Source organism: Mesoplodon bidens, assembly GCF_964165515.1.
Source record: "Mesoplodon bidens genome assembly, chromosome: 2".
In the NCBI taxonomy this organism is placed as follows: Eukaryota; Metazoa; Chordata; class Mammalia; order Artiodactyla; family Ziphiidae; genus Mesoplodon; species Mesoplodon bidens.
Window position 1 is genome coordinate 121,015,142 of NC_138177.1, and position 24,001 is coordinate 121,039,142.

The following is a 24,001-nucleotide window of genomic DNA, read 5'->3' on the forward strand; positions in this document are numbered from 1 at the left end:
GTTGTTCCTAATCTTAGAGGAAAAGCTTTTGGCTTTTCACCAATGAGTATGATGTTAGCTGTGGGCTTATCACATATGGTCTTGATTATGATGAGGCCTTCTATAACCAGTTTATTGAGAGTTTTTATTACTAAAGGAGGTTGAATTTTGTCAAGTAATTTTTCTGCATCTATTGAGATAATCATGATTTCCTCCTTCATTTTGTTAATGTGCAGCATCACATTTATTGATTTGCATATGTTAAATCATACTTGCATCCCTGGAATAAATCCTACTTCATCTTGGTATATGATTCTTTTAATCTAGTATTGAATTCAATTTACTAATATTTTGCTGAGGATTTTTGCATTTATATTCATCAGGGATATTGGCCTGTGATTTTCTTTTCTTGCAGTGTCCTTGTCTGGCTTTGGTATCAGGGTCATGCTGGCCTCATAAAATGTGTTTGGAAATGTTCTCTCCATTTCCATTGTTTGAAAGAGTTTGAGAAGAATTGGTATTAATTCTTCTTCAAATGTTTGGTAGAATTTCACACGTGAAGCCATTTGATCCTGGACTTTTCTTCATTGGGAGGTTTTTGATTACTGATTCAAAATCTTTGCTAGTAATTGATCTGTTCAGATTTTCTATTTCTTCATGATTCAGTTTGGTAGGTTCTGTGTTTCTAGGAATTCATCCATTTCTTCTAGGTAGTCCCATTTGTTGGTGTAACATTGTTCCTAGCAGTCTCTTATGATCCTTCGTATTTGTGTGGTATCAGTTGTAATGTCCCCTATTTCATTTCTGAATTTAAGTCTTCTCTCCTTTTCTCTCAGTTAGTCTAATGAAAGGTTTGTCAATTTTATGTTTCAAAAAAACCAGCTGGTAGTTTCACTTATCTTTCCTATTTTTAAGTCTCTATTTCATTTATTTCCACTCTGATCTTTACTATTTCCATCCTTCTATTATCTTTGTACATAGTTTCTTCTTTTTTTTTTTCTTTCTAATTCCTTGAGGTGAAAAGTTAGGTTGTTTGAGATCTTTCTTTCTTCTTAACTTAGGTGTTTATTGCTATGGACTTCCCTCTTAGAACTGCTTTGCTACATTCCATACATTTTGGTATGTTGTGTTTGCATTTTATTTAGTCTCAAGGTACTCTTTGATTTCCCTTTTGATTTATTCTTTGACCTGTTGGTTGTTCAGTGGCATGTTGTTTAATCTCCACCCATTGAATTTTCCAGTTTTCTTCTTGTAATTTATATCTAGTTTCATACCACTGTGTTTGAAAAGATGCTTGATATTATTTCACACTTCTTACATTTATTAAGACTTGTTTTGTGACCTAACATATGATCTATCCTGGAGAATGTCCCATGTGTACTTGAGAAGAATGTGTATTCTGCTGTGGTTGGATGGAATGTACTGTAAATGTCTGTTAAGTCCTTCTAGTCTAATGTGTAGTTAAGTCCAATGCTTTTCTGTCTGGATGATCTATCCATTGTTGAAAGTGAAATTTTGAAATTCCCTACTATTATTATATTGCTATTTATTTCTTCCTTCATATCTGTTTATATTTGCTTTATATATTTAGGTGCTCCAATGTTGGGTGCATAAATATTTATAATTTTTATATCCCCTTGATAAATAGACTCTTTTTTCATTGTATAATGACCTTTGTGTATTGTTTCAGCTTTTGGCTTAAAGTCTACTTTGACTAATATAAGCATAGGTGCACCTGATTTCTTTTGGTTTCCATTTGCCTGCAAAATCTTTTTCTAATCCTTCACTTTCAGTCTAAGTATGTCTTTAAAGGTGAAGTGAGACTCTTGTAGGTAGCATATATTTGAGTCTTTTTAAAAAAATTTCATTCAGCCCCTCTATATCTTTTGATTGGATAATTTAGTCCATTTACAATTAATTGTAATTATTGATAGCTATGGACTTACTGTTTCTATCTTGTTAACTATTTTCTGGCTGTTTTATAGTTTTTGTTTCTCTCTTCCTCTCTTCTTTTGTGATTTGATGATTTTCTTTAGTGGTATGTTTTGATTCCTTTCTTATATCTACTATAGGTTTTTGCTTTGTGGTTATCATGAGGCTTACATAAAATATTTTACACTTATAACAATGTGTTTTAAGCTGCTAACAACTTAACTACAAATGCATACAAAAGCTCTATGTTTTATACACACACACACATTTTATACTACAATGTTTTTGATGTCACAATTTACCTGTTTTTATATTGTGTATCCATTAACAAGTTATGTAGTTATAGTTCTTTTTAATACTTTGTCTTTAACCTTTATACTGTAGTTCTAAGTTATTTACCTACCACCATTACAATTTTAGAGTATTTTGAATTTAAGTGTATATTTACCTTTACTGTGAGTTTTATACTTTCATATATTTTTATGTTACTAATAAGAATCCTTTTGTTTCAGCTTAAAGAAATCCCTTTAACATTTCTTGTAAGGCTGGTCTACTGGTGATAAACTTTTAGCTTCTGTTTGTCTAGAAAACTTTTACCTCTCCTTCAATTCTGAAGGACAACTTTGACACATAGGTAGAGTTTCTTGGTCAGCAGATTTTTCTTTCAACACTTTTAACATATCATTCTACTTCACTCTGGCATGCAAATTTTCTCCTGAAAAATCTGCTTATAGTATTATGGGGATTCCCTTGTATATAAGAAGTTGCTTTTCTCTTGCTGCATTTACCCACCTTTTAACTTTTGAAAATTAATTTTATGTGAGTCAGTATGGATCTCTTTACATTGATATTCTTGGGGCTTTCTGGATCTGGATGTCTCTGTTTTTCCAGGTTAGGAAAGTTTTCAATCATTATTTCTTTGAATATATTTTCAGCCCCTTTTTCTTCTCCTGGGACCTCTGTAACATGTAAAAAGTACATTCTTTTTAATTTTTCTTCCTCTAATTGGATGAATCCCACTGCCTTGTCTTTGAATTCATCAATCCTTTCTTTCTTTCTTTTTGAATTTTCTTTTATTTATTTTTTTATACAACAGGATCTTATTAGTTATCCATTTTATACATATTAGTGTATATATGTCAATCCCAATCTCCCAATTCATCACACCACCACCCGACCCCCCACCAGTTTCCTCACTTAGTGTCCATACGTTTGTTCTTTACATCTGTGTCTTAATTTCTGCTCTGCAAACTGGTTCTTCTGTACCATTTTTCTAGGTTCCACATACATGCATTAACATACAATATTTGTTTTTCTGTTTCTGACTTACTTCACTCTGTATGACAGTCTCTAGATCCATCCATATCTCTAGAAATGACCCAATTTCATACTTTTTTATGGCTGAGTAATATTCCATTGTATATATATACTGCATCTTCTTTATCCATTCATCTGTCGATGGGCATTTAGATTGCTTCCATGTCCTGGCTATTGTAAATAGTGCTGCAATGAACATTGGGATGCATGTGTCTTTTTGAATTATGGTTTTCTCTGGGTATATGCCCAGTAGTGGGATTGCTGGGTCATACGGTAATTCTGTTTTTAGTTTTTTAAGGAACCTCCATACTGTTCTCCATACTGGCTGTATCAATTTACATTCCCACCAACAGTGAAAGAGGCTTCCCTTTTCTCCACACCTTCTCCAGCATCTGTTGTTTGTAGATTTTCAGATGATGCCCATTCTCACTGGTGTGAGGTGATACCTTGTTATAGTTTTGATTTGCATTTCTCTAATAATTAGTGATGTTGAGCAGCTTTTCATGTGCTTCCTGGCCATCTGTATGTCTTCTTTGGAGAAATGTCTTTAGGTCTCCTGCCCATTTTTGGATTGGGTTGTTTGTTTTTGTGATATTGAGCTGCATGAGCTCTTTATATATTTTGGAGATTAATCCTTTGTCTGTTCATTCACTTGCAAATACTTTCTCCCATTTTGAGGATTGTCTTTCCACCTTGTTTGTAGTTTCCTTTGCTATGCAAAAGATTTTTAAGTTTCCTTAGGTCCCATTTGTTTATTTTTGTTTATATTTCCATTACTCTAGGAGGTGGATCAAAAAAGATCTTGCTGTGATTTATGTCAGAGAGTGTTCTTCCTATGTTTTCCTCTAAGAATTTTATAGTGTCTGGTCTTACATTTAGGTCCCTAATCCATTTTGAGTTTATTTTTTTGTATGGTGTTAGGGAGTGTTCTAATTTCATTCTTTTACATGCAGCTGTCCAGTTTTCCTAGCACCACTTATTGAAGAGACTGTCTTTTCTCCATTGTATATCCTTGCCTCCTTTGTCATAGATTAGTTGACCATAGGTGCATGGGTTTATCTCTGGGCTTTCTATCCTGTTCCATTGATCTGTATTTCTGTTTTTGTGCCAGTACCATATTGTCTTGATTACTGTAACTTTGTAGTATAGTCTGAAGTCAGAGAGTCTGATTCCTCCAGCTCCATTTTTTTCCCTCAAGACCACTTTGGCTATTTGGGGTCTTTTGTGTCTCCATACAAATTTTAAGATTTTTTTGTTCTAGTTCTGTAAAAAATGCCATTGGTAATTTGATAGGGATTGTATTGAATCTGTAGATTGCTTTGGGTAGTATAGTCCTTTTGACAGTATTGATTTTTTCCATCCAAAAACATGGTATATCTCTCCATCTGTTTGTATCATCTTTAATTTCTTTCATCATTGTCTTATAGTTTTCTGCATACAGGTCTTTTGTCTCCCTAGGTAGGTTTATTCCTAGGTATTTTATTCATTTTGTTGCAATGGTAAATGGGAGTGTTTCCTTAATTTCTCTTTCAGATTTTTTATCATTAGTGTATAGGAATGCAAGAGATTTCTGTGCATTAATTTTGTATCCTGCAACTTTACCAAATTCATTGATTAACTCTAATAGTTTTCTGGTGGCATCTTTAGGATTCTCTATGTATAGTATCATGTCATCTGCAAACAGTGAAAGTTTTACTTCTTCTTTTCCAATTTGTGTTCCTTTTAGTTCTTTTTCTTCTCTGATTGCCATGGCTAGGACTTCCAAAACTATGTTGGAATAATATTGGTGAGATAGGACATCCTTGTCTTGTTTCTGATCTTAGAGAAAATGCTTTCAGTTGTTCACCATTGAGAATGATGTTTGCTCTGGGTTTGTCATATATGGCTTTTATTATGTTGAGAAAGGTTCCCTCTATGCCCACTTTCTGGAGCATTGTTATCATGAATGGGTGTTGAATTTTGTCAAAAGCTTTTTCTGCATCTATTGAGATGATCATATGGTTTTTCTTCTTCACTTTGTTAATATGGTGTTATCACATTAACTGGTTTGCATATACTGAAGGATCCTTGCCTCCCTGGGATAAATCCCACTTGATCATTGTGTATGATCCTTTTAATGTGCTGTTGGATTCTGTTTGCTAGTATTCTGCTGAGGATTTTTGCATCTACATTCATCAGTGATATTGGTCTGTAATTTTCTTTTTTTGTAGTATCTTTCTGTGGTTTTGGTATCAGGGTGATGGTGGCCTCATAGAATGAGTTTGGGAGTGTTCCTTTCTCGGCAGTTTTTTGGAAGAGTTTGAGAAGGATGGGTGTTAGCTCTTCTCTAAATGTTTGATAGAATTCACCTGTGAAACCATCTGGTCCTGGACTTTTGTTTATTGGAAGATTTTTAATCACAGTTTCAATTTCATTACTTGTGATTGGTCTGTTCATATTTTCTATTTCTTCCTGGTTCAGTCTTGGAAGCTTATACCTTTCTAAGGATTTGTTCATTTCTTCCAGGTTGTCCATTTTATTGGCCTAGAGTTGCTTGTAGTAGTCTCTTAGGATGCTTTGTATTACTGCAGTGTCTGTTGTAACTTCTCCTTTTCCATTTCTAATTTTATTGATTTGAGTCCTCTCCCTCCTTTCCTTGATGAGTCTGGCTAATGGTTTATCAGTTTTGTTTATCTTCTCAAGGAACCAGCTTTTAGTTTTATTGATCTTTGCTCTTGTTTTCTTTGTTTCTATTTCATTTATTTCTGCTCTGATCTTGATGATTTCTTTCCTTCTTCTATGGGTTTTGTTTGTTCTTCTTTCTCTAGTTCCTTTAGGTGTAAGGTTAGATTGTTTATTTGAGATGTTTGTTGTTTCTTGAAGTAGGATTGTATTGCTATAAACTTCCCTCTTACAACTGCTTTTGCTGCATTCCATAGGTTTTGGATCATTGTGTTTTCATCGTCATTTGTCTCTAGGTATTTTTTTGATTTCCTCTTTGATTTCTTCAGTGATCTCTTGGTTATTTAGTGATGTATTGTTTAGCCTCCATGTGTTCGTGTTTTTTACGTTTTTTTCCCTGTAATTGATTTCTAATCTCATAGTGTTGTGGTCAGAAAAGTTGCTTGATATGATTTCAATTTTCTTAAATTTACTGAGGCTTGATTTGTGACCCAAGATGTGATCTATCCTGGAGAATGTTCCATGGACACTTGAGAAGAAAGTGTAATCTGCTTTCTTGGATGGAATGTCCTATAGATATCATTTAAATCTATCTGGTCTATTGTGTCATTTAAAACTTGTTTCCTTATTAATTTTCTGTTTGGATGATCTGTCCATTCGTGTAAGTGAGGTGTTAAAGTTCCCCACTATTATTGTGTTACTATCGATTTCCTCTTTTATAGCTGTTAGCAGTTGCCTTATGTATTGAGGTGCTCCTATGTTTGGTGCATATATATTTATAATTGTTATATCTTCTTCTTGGATTGATCCCTTGATCATTATGAAGTGTCCTTCCTTGTCTCTTGTAACATTCTTTATTTTAAAGTCTATTTTATCTGATATGAGTATTGCTACTCCAGCTTCCTTTTGATTTCCATTTGCATAGAATATATTTTTCCATCCCCTCATTTTCAGTCTTTATGTGTCCCTAGGTCTGAATTGGGTCCCTTGTAGACAGCATATATATGGGTCTTGTTTTTGTATTCATCCAGGAAGCCTGTGTCTTTTAGTTGGAGCATTTAATCCATTCACCTTTAAGGTAGTTATTTATATGTATGTTCCTATTACCATTTTCTTAATTGTTTTGGGTTTGTTTTTGTAGGTCCTTTTCTTTTCTTGTGTTTCCCACTTTGAGAAGTTCCTTTAGCATTTGTTGTAGAGCTGGTTTGGTGGTGCTGAATTCTCTTAGCTTTTGCTTCTCTGTAAAGCTTTTAATTTCTCTATCGAATCTGAACGAGATCCTTGCTGGGTAGAGTAATCTTGGTTGTAGCTTCTTCCCTTTCATCACTTTTAAATATGTCATGCCACTCCCTTCTGGCTTGTACAGTTTCTGCTGAGAAATAAGCTGTTAACCTCATGGGAGTTCCGTTGTATGTTATTTGTCATTTTTCCCTTCCTGCTTTCAATAATTTTTCTTTGTATTTAATTTTTTCCAGTTGGATTACTATGTGTCTTGGTGTGTTTCTCCTTGGGTTTATCTTGTATGGGACTCTCTGTGCTTCCTGGACTTGGGTGGCTATTTACTTTCCCATGTTAGGGAAGTTTTCGACTATAATCTCTTCAAATATTTTCTCGGGTCCTTTCTCTCTTCTCCTTCTGGGATCCCTATAATGCAAATGTTGGTGCATTTAATGTTGTCCTAGAGGTCTCTTAGGCTGTCTTCATTTCTTTTCATTCTTTTTTCTTTATTCTGTTCCACAGCAGTGAATTCCACCATTCTGTCTTCCAGGTCACTTACCCATTCTTCTGCTTCAGTTATTCTGCTATTGATTCCTTCTAGTGTAGTTTTCATTTCAGTTATTGTATTGTTCCTCTCTGTTTGTTCTTTAATTCTTCTAGGTCTTTGTTAAACATTTCTTGCATCTTCTCAATCTTCGTCTCCATTCTTTTTCCAAGGTACTGGATCATCTTCACTATCATTATTCTGAATTCTTTTTCTGGAAGATTGCCTATCTCCACTTCATTTAGTTGTTTTTCTGGGGTTTTATCTTGTTCCTTTGTCTGGTACATAGTCCTCTGCCTTTTCGTCTTGTCTTATCTTTCTGTGGATGTGGTTTTTGTTCCACAGGCTGCAGTATTGTAGTTCTTCTTGCTTCTGCTGTCTGCCCTCTGGTGGATGAGACTATCTAAGATGCTTGTGCAAGTTTCTTGATGGGAGGGACTGGTGGTGGGTAGAGCTGGCTGTTGCTGTGGTGGGCAGAGCTCAGTAAAACTTTAAACCACTTGTCTGCTGATGGGTGGGGCTGGTTCCCCTTCTGTTGGTTGTTTGGCCTGAGGTGACCCAACGCTGGAGCCTACCCATGCTCTTTGGTGGGGCTAATGGCAGACTCTGCAAGGGCTCACGCCAAGGAGTACTTGCCAGAACTTCTGCTGCCAGTGTCCTTGTCCCCATGGTGAGACACAGTCACCTTCCACCTCTGCAGGAGACCGTCCACTGCTAGCAGGTAGGTCTGGTTCAGTCTCCTATAGGGTCACTCCTCCTTCCCCTGGGTCCTGATGCACACACTACTTTGTGTGTGCCCTCCAAGAGTGGAGTCTCTGTTTCCCCCAGTCCTGTCGAAGTCCTGCAATCAAATCCTGCTAGCCTTCAAAGTCTGATTCTCTAGGAATTCCTCCTCCCATTGCCAGACCCCAGGTTTGGAAGCCTGACGTGGGGCTCAGAACCTTCACTCCAGTGGGTGGACTTCTGTGGTATAAGTGTTCTCCAGTTTGTGAGTCACCCACCCATCAGTTATGGGATTTGATTTCGTTGTAATTGTGCCCCTCCTACCATCTCACTGTGGCTTCTCCTTTTTCTTTGGATGTGGGGTATCTTTTTCGGTGAGTTCCAGTGTCTTCCTGTCAATGATTGTTCAGCAGTTAGTTGTGATTCTGGTGCTCTTGTAAGAGGGAGTCCATCAATCCTTCTTTCACTAGATCTAATCTGCTATGAATCCCTCTATTGAATTTTTCAGTTCAATTGTATTCTTCAGCTCTATAAATTCTGTTTGATTTTTTTGATATTTTCTATCTCTTTATTGATTTCTCATTTTGTTCATGCATTTCTCCCTGACCATGGTGAGCATCTTTATGACCATTATTTTGAATTCTTTACTGGTTAAATCACTTATCTCTGTTTCAGAAATATCAGTTTCTGGAAATATATTTTGTTTTTTTATTTGGAAAGTATTCCCTTGTTTCTCCTTCTCTTTTTTTTCTTGACTCTCTGTATTATTTTCTGTGCATTAGATAAAACAGCCATCTTTCCCAACTTGACAGAAGAGTCTCATGTAGGAGATGAGCTTCATTAATCAGCCCAGCCCAACCTTCTGGTTCTCTCAAATCTTTGTGATTGTCCTAGCCACCATAGTTAGTTTAGTGGCTCTTAGTAATTGAAGGTGTACCTAGAGCTGTCAGGGTCCCAAAGTGGAGGATCACAGTCAGAACCTAGATGCCCCCTGATTAGATGCTAAACCCTTAGGCAGCAGCTGGGTAAGTATGTAGATTCTCCTTTCAGGGAGAAACTAGGAGGTGGCTTTTGCCTGCACCCTCTGCACTGAGCCAGGATGTATAACCATGGTAGTGGTGGTGGTGGTAGGGCATTCCTTTACCATTTAAAAATGGATTCTTTGTTTTCTACAGTCCTGTGAGACTCATTTGTGCAAGCCCTATTAGAGCCACACAAAGTGGGGACCATGACTCGGGCAGAAGCTGCAGAAACTGGGGCACCACACAGGTGTATAAGCTCCTTCCAAAGAGATGTTGGTGACCTGCTCCCCCTGGGTCCATGGAGGATCACAGCTAGCTCCAAGAGTGTGCAAACTAGAAGGCGGAATTTTAGTCACTAGGTTGTAAAGTACACAGTCAATCCCCTCCCAGGAAAAGACTGGAAAATGGGTGTTTTGCCTGCTCCCTCTTTGCTAAGTCTGGGGGTATAGTGATTGCTAGCATATGTGCCTGTTAAGAACTTCTTTGTTTTTTATAGTCCTGTAGAACTTGTGGAAACAAGCCCCTTTGGCTGTCAGAGCTAAGTGTTTTGGGGGTCTGTCTCTAGGGTGGGAGCCTTAAAAGTTGGAATCCTTGATGTGCTGCCCAAACCCATCACTCCTCAGGGAGAAGCTGAGAGTTGGGGGTATTGTCCTGATTGCATGGTGTTGTACCAGGGGTAGAGTTTATGGCGAGTGTGTTTCAGCCTTTCCTACCATTTCAACGTGGGATTTTCATAGTTGCCTGATGTGTAGGAATCACTCAGCTTGTTTCTGGATTTCTCTCAGAGGAAATTGCTCCATGTGTAGCTGTACATTCAGTGCATCTGGGGGAGGAGGGAAGTTCAAGAGCCTCCTATGACACCATCTTTGTCCCTCCTGCAAAGGATCTCATATACAATGCTCTAAAGAACATATATAAACGCTAAATGAACACATGAAAAGATCTTCAATATTAGTCATTAGGGAAATGCAAATCAAAACCATAGTGAGGTATCAATTCATACCCATTAGAATGTCTAGTATCAAAAAATGAAAAATAATAAATTTTTGTAGGGTGAGGATAAATTGGAACACCTGTGCATTGCTGGTGGGAATGTAAAATCACCACTGATTTGCCACTGTGGAAAACAGTATGGTGATTCCTTTAAAAGTCAAAAATATGATTGCCATATGAGCCAGAAATTCCACTTCTGCATATATACTCAAAATAATTGAAAGCAGGGACTCAAATACTTGCACACCAGTGTTCATAGGAGCATTATTTGCAATAGCCAGAAGGTAGAAACAACCCAAATTTCCATTAACAGATAAAAGAATAAGCAAAATGTGACATATACATACAATGAAATGTTATTCAGCTCTAAAAATAAATGTAATAATGAATCTTGACAATTTAATGCTAAGTGAAATAAGCAAGACACAAAAGGACAAATATTGTATGATTCTACTTATATGAGGTATCTAGAAGAGGCAAATTCATACAGACAGAAGTATGACAGAGGTTACCAGGGACTGGGAGAAAGGGAGAATGAGGAGTTATTCTTTAATGGGTACAGAGTTTCTATATGAGATGATGAAAAGTTCTGGAAATTGATAGTGATGGTAATTTCACAAAATCGTGAATGTACTAAATGCTACTGAATTGTACACTTAAAAATGGTTAAAATAGTAAATCTATGTATATTTCACTGCAATTAAAAAAATTTAAGAGCACACTTAAAATTTTACTATATTTTTTTGATTCATAGAGTTTGCAAATCATTAATAGGTTTAAATATCTCCTTCTCATAGAGGCCCAGAACAACATTTCTAAATTCCTAAAATGCTGCCTGAGATGCTGTTTCTGGTGTTTAGAAAAAGCAGTAAAGTTTTTGAACAGAAATGCCTATGTTATGGTAAGTAGCTTATTTTTATTTACTAAACTGCTTCTTTGCAAACCCAAACCCCATGTCTACATTTCCATCTCTAAAGCACTTGTGCATCAAGCAGTTGAATTTATCACCATGTTGTTATAAGAATTTGTGAATCCAATGCATCATTCAGGGCTATGTTTTCCTAGTTGAGACAGTAACTTAACTGTAGTTCATTATTACCTTCAATACCTTTTTGGAGAGGGAAAATATTATTTACCTTAGAAGTATAAAAATGTGCTAGATTGAAAATGATTTTGTTTGTCTTTGACATAGTTTAGTGGGAGGAAAGCTTACCTAGTCTATGTTTCACTGTGAAGAGAAAATATTCTTCTAATTCTGGGATTTACATATTTTTAAGGAAGGGTCTATTTCTTTTTATGATTCTTATTTTGAAATGCGTGGGAATTGATAATGCATAACTGAATTTGTTACTTATTTCCTATGGGAATATGGAGGCTTCTAAAGAGATTTTTTTAAAAATAGGGGATCCAAAAATATTATTCTAAAATTTAGCAGCTACAATCTTATAACACTTGCATATTATCACAGTGATATAGGGTCTGCATGAGTGATTCAAATAGTTATGGACATTCAAAGAGTCATTAATATACCTCCAGTGAGAATATTGTATTGAGCCTTTTAATCAATGAAGCAAGTGTATTGGAAGGCACTGGGTTTCCTGAGAGTAAATTTTAATGTGAATGCTACAACATTTAACCCATTCAGCAACAAACCATAGCCAAAACACTTCAAAGACAGAAGCTGTGTCCTGGGATTTGAGATGAAGACCTACCTCTGTTTGAAGCTGTCTAATCCCCATGGAGTTAAGGACAAATAGCAACCAAAACGTACCTTATTGTCAATGACTCTAAGTGTTGTGCAGAGTTGAGGACACACACTGCCCAAGCCTCCCATGAACCCAACTGTTGGAAAGAGGAATGAGAATAACTGTGTGGGTGACAGAATTAATTCATGTTCCTGTCATTGGATTGTCTGTTGGTCTTGTTAAATTACGTTACTGACTCCAGAATAATATCAACTGTCTTCCTCAGATTGCAATATATGGCAAAAACTTCTGCAGGTCAGCGAGAGATGCTTTCAATCTGCTGATGAGAAATATTTTAAAGTAAGTAATCAGGTTGAGCATAGCAGCAGATGATTTAGCATCCATACTTCACATGTTGGTGGTCTTATTAGACATGAATCTTATCTTTTATTTTAATAGATTTAAATCTTCTCCTTCACACCATTAATTTCTTCATATGTTTTAGAATTATTGCTCCCATCATCCACCTATGTCTTTATACCCACTGGTACTTATTCATTTTTATTATCCCCTATGCTCAAGAAATTCCCCACATGACCATTATCATCATGTTTCTGACTATTCCCCCCTCCCAAAATTGACAGAGTCTGAGTGAACAAAATCAGAGAACCAGTGCGGCCATCCTCAGGATTCAGGGTATCCATAGTCCTCGAATTAGAGAGAGAAATGCTGACACCACCAATAGCACCTGACAGCCTTATAATGCCATCTTCTGTTTACTCCATTATAAATAAGTCAGAAAATCATCCTGAGTTCTAACTTCATTTCTTGCATTTAACAAAGGCCAAATAAAATTTCAGCAAAGACACAGCAAAATGAACTCATGAATTATTTACTCTCATAAATTTCTGATAACAAATATAATTTAAACACAAAATTATACTTTCTTTTTTCTGATTCTCAGAGTTGCAGTTATGGATAGAGTGACAGACTTTGTACTAATCCTGGGGAAGATTCTAGTTGCTGGGTGTATAGGTAAGTAGTAGTAGTAGTAATAATAGTAGTAGTAGTAGTAATAAGTTTAACATGTGCTTAGAAAAACTTCTTTACTACAAAAAGCTACGTTCCTTTGCAAATGCACAATATACATGTTCTGCCTTTTCACTCTAGGTGTCCTGGCCTTTCTACTCTTCACAGAAAGACTCCCAATGATTATAGAAGGACCAACATCTTTAAATTACTACTGGGTACCTTTGCTGGTAAGAGCTGATGTCTTAGTAAGTTTGGGCTGCTACAACAAAAATACCATAGACTGGGTGGCTTAAACAACAGGGATTTATTCCGCACAGTTCTGAAGACTGAGAAGTCCAAGATCTAAGGTGCCCACAGATTCAGTTCCTGGTGAGAGCTTTCTTCCTAATTTGCAAAGGGACACTTTCTTGCTGTATCCTAACATGGTAGAGAGAGATTTCATCTCTGTTTTCTCTTATAAGGGCACTAATCCCATTCACAAGGACTCCATCATTGTGACTTCATTACTTCCTGAAGGCCCCACCTCCAGATGCCATCACTTTGGGGATTAGGTTTCAACATATGAATTTTGAGGGGACACAATTCATTCCATAGCATCTGGGTAACATTGACTCTGATTTATGAGAAATGGCAAAATAAAAAACCAAAAAGGAATAGGAGAAATAATGATAGCTAACATGATTGGTCTTACTTTGAGGCAAAGCCTCATTCTGCTTTAGAGCTTGGGTCCCTTGGAAGCAACCCCTGAGACAGAGGATTGTGGGCAGAAGGCTTATTATGAAGTGCTATCCTGAGATACATTTGAAAGGAAGTGAGGACAGGCCCAGACAAAAGAAAAAGCTGACCCATGCTGCAATTATAGCTGAAGCCTCAGACATAATTACAGGAAGTTCTGACAAAGGGACTAGGCCTCTGTATACTGCATCAGGCAGCCATTGGCCAGGGGTTGCCCTCTGAATGATGACGTAACCTTGGGTGAGGCAGTTCCCTTCAAGAGCAATTGCTAGTGAGCAAAACAGCTGAGTCATCAGCAGCCTACATACATTCCCAACAACTAGGGGATAGATGTGGCAGCTGGAGAGGACCTGGGGGGAGCCCTGCAAGATCTATTACAGTATATTAACTCACTCAATCCATGTGCCATAAATACCATTATTACTCACATTCTCCCCTTCCCCACCAACAATCTTATGTAGGAAGCACAGAGATGTTAGGTGACTTGTCGACTGAGTGCCTGAGCTGTGATTAAACCTAGGCAGTGTATGCTCTTAACTCCTATGCTTTACTGCCTTAGTGTGCAGGATCCTAAATCTAGGATGGTTTTGGTAGGCATTGGGGATAGTGATAAGAAAATTGGCAGGTAAACTAGTACATTTTGTTTAAATCCCAGTACAAAGACACTCAAAAACTTTATCATTGAATTTTTTACATTCTTATATTGAAATCTTTTCCAACACAGAGTATTTCAAAGCGTCCTCATCATGATTTTATTTAAAGCTGCATTATTGTTCTTTTGGACAAGTTAATGGCATCTTCATTCTCTTCTCTGCTCATTTACAGACAGTCATTATTGGATCTTACCTAATTGCACATGGATTCTTCAGCGTCTATGCAATGTGTATTGAAACAATTTTCATCTGCTTCTGTAAGTTTTCAGTATATGTGTTTTCCCCCTTTGGTGGATAACCAAAAGATGAAAAGGTTAAGACCCAGTATGTTAGCTGGATTGTGGATTTGCTATGACATGGCTGAAATTGCAAAACAGTCTATTTGGAAAGAGACATTGTCTAGTAGATGCTTTGTAAACTTTAAAGGCTGAGAGATGGAGTTTGCAAAGCACAGGAGGGTCAGGCATCATGGCATGGTGTTAGCATGAAATTATTTTAATTTCTTAATGTTTTCAAATTTATAATAATGATTGGCTTCTGTTGTTCTTTATTAACAACTGAAGACATAACTGGGCTTTGAGGCTGGGCTTTGGGGACTCTGAGGACAGCCTTTATACCTTCTGATAAAGCCAAGCTGGCAATGGTTTCAAAGACACATAGGGCCAATTCACACTGGGTAACACGATGACAAATAGATAGGATTCATAGAGAGGCGTGTTTAGGAAATGGCTAGATCAACTCTGATGCATAGTGTTAAAATACTTCAATAGAGCTTTCATCACTGACTTCTTCACTGTGCTTCTATGTGGCATGTGCACCTCACGTATGCAGAATAGATATGTTTTCTATTAATACCTCATTTTTTTTTTTTTTTTTTTTTTGCGGTACGCAGGCCTCTCACTGTTGTGGCCTCTCCCGTTGTGGAGCCCAGGCTCCAGACGCGCAGGCTCAGAGGCCATGGCTCATGGGCCTAGCCGCTCCGCGGCATGTGGGATCTTCCCAGACCGGGGCAAGAACCCGTGTCCCCTGCATCGGCAGGTGGACTCTCAACCACTGCGCCACCAGGGAAGCCCCAATACCTCATCTTAAAAGCCCTGGAGAACCTAGTGCCCATCAGGAGCTTGATCTGTCCTTACCTTCAACCTAGATAAAGTAGGGTCAACAAGTGAAAGAACAGACCTTGTTAGCCCTACAACTAATACCCCTGAGAGATTATTTCTCTGGCGCATTGCTCTTAAGAGAAGCAGAGAAAATATTCTATGACAGGGCATTACTGAGTGATCTACTTGTATAAAATAAACAGTTTATTTTTTAGTGTAACTCACAGCACCAACTGCATGCTGGGGTCAGGAGAGGAGATATATATATCTCACTAAAGATAGTAACTTTAAGGAGATATATTGAAGGAAAAAACCTTCTAGAAAATGGTTTGATTTTTTTTTCTGAACATTTAACAAATCAATTTTCAATAACTGGACAAATTAATCAGGAGAACTTTGTGTACAAGTTAGCTCTTCCTCTGGCTATAAATGGAACTGGAATGTTTAATCTTTTCCTAGTGCTTCGGTGGTTTGTCAGGAAAAGCCATCTACAAAATACCACATGAACAAACTTCAGCTTAGGTGTGAGGTGGAAGAAGGAGCATGGGAATAAGGTAGCTTAAGACACAGAAGAGACAGAGATCTTGAATGTTCAGAGGTCTCTTCTCTCATCTCAAATGCTAATCATGGGAAGGAAACTGGGAGAGCCCACTGGGATCTTCCTGATTCTTGTAACTGAAAGGTTTTCTCAAAAATGTATCCCGGGAAATGTTTAGAACCTATCAGTTTCCAATCTTTGGAAGCTTTGTCAAATCTTGTAGATTTTAAGTTTGACAGTGGATTTTAAATTTGAGCACTAAGAAATGTTTTCCACTCATCTATATTACTAATTGCCAACTTCTTGAAAAGCAGGTATAATTTCAGCCTTATTTAACACATTGTTTGTTGAATGTGAATATTTTCATTCTGGATGTTCTTGTCTTTGATAATAAAGAACAAGAGAAGCCAAATTGTATTTTTCTTCCCTCTGCAGCTGTTACTATGGGCAACATCTAACTTTGGAAAATTTTCTTCTTAAATGATACTCTAAGGCAAATTATGATTGTGTGGAACTGTACCTTTTTAAAAAATATATACCTCTTTATACCTATTATCTTGACTGCCATAAAACTGGTGATTTTAAAAATGCAAACTATTTGCAAACAAACACTTCATTTATAGAGACATAGCATCCTTTCAACATTACAAGGCAATGAGAATTCTGGCCCCAGGATGGGAAAAAAACAATGGTTGTAGATGATTATTTTCATTATTATGTGATTGATACCACAGTTCCTACCAATCCCTCAAAAGTAATAATGGTATAAACATACAACATATGATATGTGATATAAGATATAGAAATATGATTAAGGAAAAAAGAACAAAAATGTTCAGCATCTATCATGTTCCCTTCTTAGCTTTTCGTTTTGTATGTGGGGAAAGTCACTGTGAAGTCTAATGTAAAAATCTAATAAACCAATAATCCAACCATTCCTAAGAGAGTATAATGAAAAATAACTTAGATTTATTCCATAAATCTGTGATTATGCTATATGGTTTTATATAATATTTCTTATCCTTTATTTCATAATAAATAAAGGCTAAAATAGCATAACATTTTTAATATACTAGTCAAAACTGTTTCAAGTTGCATTTATATATTTATTGAGGTAGATATTATCAGCTGTGAATTATATGTATCTGCAGGAAATTTAATTCTATGCAAACTTCTCCTTGCTTCTCAGCATCATTCTCATGTTTTTCCCCAACCACCCCACAGATGTGTGCTCAGTGAATACCCATCATTTTATTATTAGCCTAAGCAAAGCAGGAATATAAACTCATGTATTACAGAAGTCAGCCAACACTGTATTAGCTTTTGAATATAATCTGAGGTAAACTACAAGGATTTAGGATAGGACACCGTTTAGTTAAGTAGGATGAGAACTGAAGTAGGTGTCAAGAGACTGGGTCCTCACCTCATCCTGTTGCCCCAGAGCTTTCAAGTTCAGGAGAATCATTTTACATCCCTGGGTCTCAGTTTCTTCATCTGTAACATGAGGGTGTGAATTACCATTAAAAGAGACTTTGAACTCTGAAATTCAATTATTCTCTACATTTATCACACCGTACTTTTTATTCAGCTTCATCTCAGAGGATGTGGCAATTTACCTTTCTGAAATGAACAGTCATTAGAATTTAAAGATAACACATTTGAAAGGACATAAAAGATCTTACTAACCTTTAAACTATCAAAATAAACCTCTTTGGAGTGGGTGGGATTTAGGAAGTTTCAGTGCTTCCTGGCAGAGGTTGAAGCTTCTTACTTTGACCAGCATCAGCTACTTAACTGCACTAATTTGTCTTATATTTGACTTTCTAACACTGCTTTCTCTGATTTTTCCCTGTTCGACTCTCCAATTTATAAAAATGCATATAATTGTTCTGCCGCTGTTGCTGCTTTTGCCTGCTTTGGCTGCTGCATATACAGGTGAAGATCTGGAAAGAAATGATGGATCTACAGAAAAACCCTACTTCATAACCCCTACCCTGCACGGAATTCTGAACAAGAAGCAACTAGTTCCCCAGAAGCAGAAAGAGTAGAAAAGCTCCAAACAGTGCCATTCATTTTTAAGTAGAAGTTTTGTAAATTAGGTCATTTGTATTTGAAAATGATGCTTTTAAGTAATGTGAAACTTCAGTGCTTATTCCTAAAAAGAGAGAACTTGGTACCATCTGAGGTATCAGGCAATTGATGACAGTAGCCTCTGTGAACTAGGATACTTTATAGTGGTCCCAGCTGAAGAGCAAGGTGTAAATGTCACACATTTTTTTAAACTCTATAGCTGAAAGTGTTTCCAAAACTTTTATGCTCTTTCCCATTGCAGCATTTTGATAGCCTTTCTTTTTATAAATGTATATTTGTAAAGGGTATTCAGGAAATTTTTGAAAGCACTATAAATGTGTAATCAATTAGCCATAAAAAGATTGATTTACAGTTAACCAGCATATGGTACTAAATTTGTAAATATGGTGCTATGGTTATATTTATACTGTTCAAGCTAGTGGACAACATTCTAAACTGTGATTAAACTTGTATTAATGGTTCCCTAGGAAGTATACTTCAGTAAGTGATTCGAGACCATAACAAGCATATAGACGTTAATGTTATACAGGTTCCATAGACTGCATTATTAGGTAAAAATTACTGTGGAACCTTCATAGGCCATTTTGTTTTAGTGAAATTATATTTATAGTGAAGTTGAATCTGAGTTCTGGAATGTCATTTCCAATAATATGAACCTCTGGCCACCATGAAAATATTCTGAGCAGAACTGAGATGGCCACATAACTCATGCCATTTGTCTGTAACCCAAATAGAGATAAATCCCTATTTTCCTATGCCCATCATATAGAAAATGGGTATGGATCTGTTTCAAAAGAGTGATTATATCTGTTATGAGTTTCTAGATTAAAGAGATGATGTGGCTTTTTTTCTATAAAAAGTTTGATTTTAGCTTAACTTTCAGTGAAGAACGAGAAAAGATAAGAAAGACACTTCAGATTTTACCCTAAGGAAATATATTACCTAAGGAATTTTACCCTAAGGAATTTTACCCTAAGGAAATATTACCCTAAGGAAATATTAGATGAGGTACTCCATAGGTGCCTCATCTTGTACCTTTACAAGAGGCATACTGTGGGTTAGGAAATCTCTTCCTGAAGGGTTTAGGAGGAGAGTTACTTTCATACTCCACCCTTGCTGGCCAGAGCAACAAACCAGGCTCTGGGGTAGCAAAGCATGAATCAGACACTCACGTACTTTGCCTATCCACCTTCTGTGTGCATGACATGGCAAACAGTGTAAAAATGTACCCCAAAAGGAGCATTGAATCAATAGTATCCTTTTGGCTTTTACACTAAGTTTGTGTATAAGGATTATTTATGTCTTGACAGAAAGGAACATGTTGATCTAACATTTTGATCTGAATATTATCCATGTCTCCAAGAAGAGAGTCAGAAATGTATTATTGTTATAAATTAATATAAATAGTAATTTATTTAATGACCCTGAAGTGTGGGAACCTAGATTTAGACTGACTTCATAGCAGCTTAATAGCAAGAAGCTAATGAATAGGGGAGATTTTCAAAATATTGGTCCTTCTATGGCCACCATCTTGCTCTTGGCTTACTTTCTTGAGATTATTGTAAGCAAAAGTGTTATTTGGCTTCATACCTTGGCAAAGACCTTCTTCACTCTCATGCCCCTTGAAGTATAATTCAGAGAACAGTGATAACCTATCTTTCTAGATAGTTATTATTTTATTATTCAGTAATACAGGGTTCACAACAAAAATCTAGTAAAATGGTTACCTCTAACTTAAGTGCTGAAAAATTATAAGGAATAAGTCCCCTTTTAGGAGTAGTTGAAAAATTCATAATGATGAAACAATTTTAATTTTTTTGTATATGTATCAGAATCACTCTGAGAAATTGTTATAAATATTGATACCTGTGCTCCCCACCCCAAGAGATTCTGATATAAGTATTTGAGTGTGGGGCAGCTTGTGAATTATTATAAAGTTCTCTAGTGATTCTGATCCACATAAAAGTTGGAAAATCACTTGAATAAAATATAAATCAACATGTGTGAAATCATTTGCCTATTTTTTCCTTATAAGCCTGGCTGTTCTAGGAGTTAGAAAATTGAGAAAGACAAAGGAGATTAATTTGGAGAATTCTAACAATCATAACTTCTGTATTTTAGATTCTTGGTACTAGATGGGGGCCCATGTTTTAAATGCTTAACATTTAAATCTGCTGATTAGACCAGAAAATTCTCCACAGTAAAAGTATTCACTGAACTATATGGAGATAGATACATTCTAAACTTGGCTATATTTTAAGAATATAACCCTGGGTTGCAAAATCATAGGAAAAGGAATGTCGTTTGGTTCAATATTCTTAATAAATATTCTTTAAAAATCTCTAAGTATAGAAGTTTTAACTATATTATGTGCTTAATTCTAGTTAGAAAAATATTTTTCATTAATTACTTCTTTGTATAATTGAAATATAGAGAAAAATGAGTTTTTGAGAAAAATTTAAAAGCCACTTTCTTATAAAGAAATTAAGGTAATAACTGAAAAAACAGAGCAATACTTCTCAAAATTTTGGGTTCAAAGATTTGAAATATACTGAAAATTTACAAATCTTTAAAAAAAATAAAACTGTACCACCTAAATTGTTGCTCGAAAAACAAAAGCAATTTTGAACTAATATGGTAACTTAGAAGGCAAGTTGAATACATCATACTTTTCAGGAATTTGAAGGTGAATTTAGAAATTCCTCATCTTTTGTTTTTTTGTGTAGTTACATTTGCTCTCTAAAAGAAGATAAAACTTACTTCCTTAATCATGCAGCTGAGAGGCACGTGCTATTGGCAGAATCAGACCTGGTACACAGAATGAGATAATATCTTATTGATATAATAACAAGGGCTGATTGTTTTCTCATAGTTATGTTTACAATAATGTTGATGCCAAACTATGCTGTTTTTTTAGAATAACATTTTGAACTGCTGTAAAGCAAGTATGCAGCAGATGGCGATGTTACTTCTCTTACAGTTTTGCTTTGATATTTACCCTGTGCCATTCTTCCTCCTAGTGGAAGATTTAGAAAGAAACGATGGTTCTGCTGAAAGACCCTATTACATGAGTCAATCTCTGATGAAGATTTTGAACGAGCAAAATGCACAAACTAAGAAGCAGTAGAAGTGCAAACTCTGGTCATCCTGCAGCGGTGTTACCTTTCCCTCATCTGCTGTGTATGTGCTACACTTGTTTCATAAGTGCTTTGTGTATGGAACAATATATTCACGACCTTGTTGGCTTTTATTTGCATGTTTTATACCAAAGCTTATACTGTAATACGTGAAGCCATCAGAAGTTGCAAGGGAATTGTTAATAACACGGAACATTTTTTATACTAAGATCTTTTGTTTTATAATTCATTTTTAAATAGAATGGCTAGGATGTTTTGAAAATGCTAGTGAATATGTTAATATTGTTTTAAATATTAGAAGAAAAATGATACGTTATTTAAATTGGTAGCTCCTAATATATTTTTAAAATTACAACTAAAAGACTTCTGCAGGGAAAATTGGTAAACAAAGTAAAATAGAAGATTTTAAAGTTTTCCTCACTCCTGTTTGACAATAAATCGGTAAAAGGAGCGCCACACTCCGGATTTTGCTCTAAGTATAGACTGTTTCCTATTAAACAAATTGTCAATCATCCAGCCTTTACGACTTAGTCCTCTCTGACAAAGTGCCTTACTGGCTGTTTAATATTACCCAGCTTTTGTGGGCAAGTTTACACACATTGTTAAAAAAAAAGAATCCTGCAATGTTTAGTGATTAAAACAAGTATTCTTGCATTTGTTTTTTTCTTAGCTCACTGTTGAAAACCATTTGTCATTTCAGTATGTTTGATATCCTCACTATATAGACTACATTTTGCAGCATAAACAATTTCCCTTGCGCCTAGTGGACATTCATGAATGTGTACTACACGCAAGAAAAAAACCTGAAAGGACACTTGTTGGGTTTGTTTTTTTACTAAAACTGAGTTTAAAATGTAATCTTTTCTATGATAGATATTTGAAAATACAATAGGTATAAGACTACATTTCTCAGTGTTTTACACAGATTGGAAAGGGAAACTTGAAGAAATTACAAAGGGAAACTTTACCCCTAGAAAGGGTGCTCACAGATGTCATGTACTGAATAGCTCCATTTTAAATGAGTGTTTATTATCATCAATGAGTGTTCTATGTATGTTATTTCCATTTTCTAACTTTTGATATGAAATAATCAGTTTACTCATGTTACTTTTTATTGTGCTAATATGAACAAGAACATAATTTCTAATTCAATTTTAAATAATTTTATTAGTACTAACTTTAAAGAAAATGATTTCAGCTTGTTACTCAGTGTTACAGAAAGAGTCCATAAAATATTCACCCTAAGGGAATGTCAATCACACAATGATAATTTGTGAAAGCTTTGAGAATCTATAGTAAGTTACTAGCAGTTTATCTATTATATTTAAATGTGACTTTGGATATTCTTTTATGCCAAAAACGAACTCATATGAGCACAAGACAGTCTGAGCTCTATAATCAGTATGCTTCTGCTGTGCAGAAATATTAGGAACATATTGTCTAAATATCTTTGATAACTAAACTGTTTAATATTTAATGAAATTTGTTGTTACTCATTGTTTTAAATTATTTGTTTTTTCTTCTAATAAAGATTTAGATAAGAAAAAGCTCTTTGGCTTTTTTATTTCTTTAAGCTAGAAAAACCCATCTATCATCATGACAAAATCTCCTCTGTATCAAATATCTAGGGTTTTTTTTTAAATCTAGATTTATCTTTAAACTTGTTTTCCACTTTTTTTCTAGCTGTGCACTGATTGCCAAACCAAATAACTGAAGCTGATAATTTATACAAAGTAAATAAGTCAAAGCTAAATGGATAAGAAATGGAGTTTTTTTAAAACCCAAACAACAGCCTAAATTAGTTAGTTGGTCTTTGTTTTAATTTGCCAAAAGTTTGCTCAGTCCCACATTTGGTTTGGCCAACATTCATAAGAAGCAAATCTCATCATTTTAAAGGCAGGGGTAAGTTTACAGAATATAAAGAATTTGAGCACAAATTAATAATAGTTTCTAAAAGGCAAGATTAAATGTCCCTATCGCTGGTTTAGTTCAGGCTAAAAATTTTCTTATGTTCAGATATTCCTTAACAAATCTATGAGTCTATTTTAAAATTGAATTAATTGTATGTTAAATCTTCAAACTTAATTTTTCTTTAAAATTTAATAGGTTTCTTTAAATGAAAACATAAATTTTGCAGTTTTCAAGGTTGTTTTAAAATGTCCTATATTGGGAATTCCCTGGTGGTGCAGTGGTTAAGAATCCGCCTGCCAGTGCAGGAGACACAGGTTCCAGCCCTGGTCCGGGAAGATCCCCCAGGTCCCACAGCTCCCAGAGCAACTAAGCCCGTGCGCCACAACTACTGAGCCTGCACTCTAGAGCCCGCAACAAGCCACAATTACAGAAGCCCACGTGCCTAGAGCCCGTGCTCCGCAAAAAGAGAAGCCACTGCAATGAGAAGCCCGCATACCACAATGAAGAGTAGCCCCCGCTCACCACAACTAGAGAAAGCCTGCGTGCAGCAATGAAGACCCAATGCAGCCAAAAATTTATTAATTTCAAAAAATAAATAAAATGAAATAAAATGTCCTGTATCTAATAAGATGTTTGTTAATATAGCTACTGGTTCTTTTCTTATTTAAAATACAAATATCATTTGGTTTCCAGAAGAAATCCAAACCTGATTTATATATATATATATACA

The 24,001-nt window shown here is 35.8% G+C and overlaps 1 protein-coding gene across 2 annotated transcripts in view; it reads left to right on the forward strand.

Annotated features, from left to right (window-relative positions):
* SLC44A5 (solute carrier family 44 member 5) overlaps positions 1 to 21,441 on the forward strand; it is a gene marked incomplete at its 3' end in the record, with an annotated part of 383,498 nt that extends 362,057 nt beyond the window's left edge. The window contains exons 17-22 of one of the 2 annotated variants that reach the window (XM_081218426.1): positions 11,187 to 11,290; positions 12,361 to 12,434; positions 13,039 to 13,109; positions 13,245 to 13,333; positions 14,667 to 14,751; positions 21,244 to 21,441. In XM_081218426.1, the coding sequence (XP_081074552.1) occupies positions 11,187 to 11,290; positions 12,361 to 12,434; positions 13,039 to 13,109; positions 13,245 to 13,333; positions 14,667 to 14,751; positions 21,244 to 21,350 (530 nt within the window). Of the gene's footprint in view, positions 1 to 11,186; positions 11,291 to 12,360; positions 12,435 to 13,038; positions 13,110 to 13,244; positions 13,334 to 14,666; positions 14,752 to 18,067; positions 18,181 to 21,243 lie in introns of those variants that run through there. The other variant, XM_081218425.1, reaches the window with a different exon arrangement.
* Between the last annotated feature and the right edge of the window lie 2,560 nt (positions 21,442 to 24,001).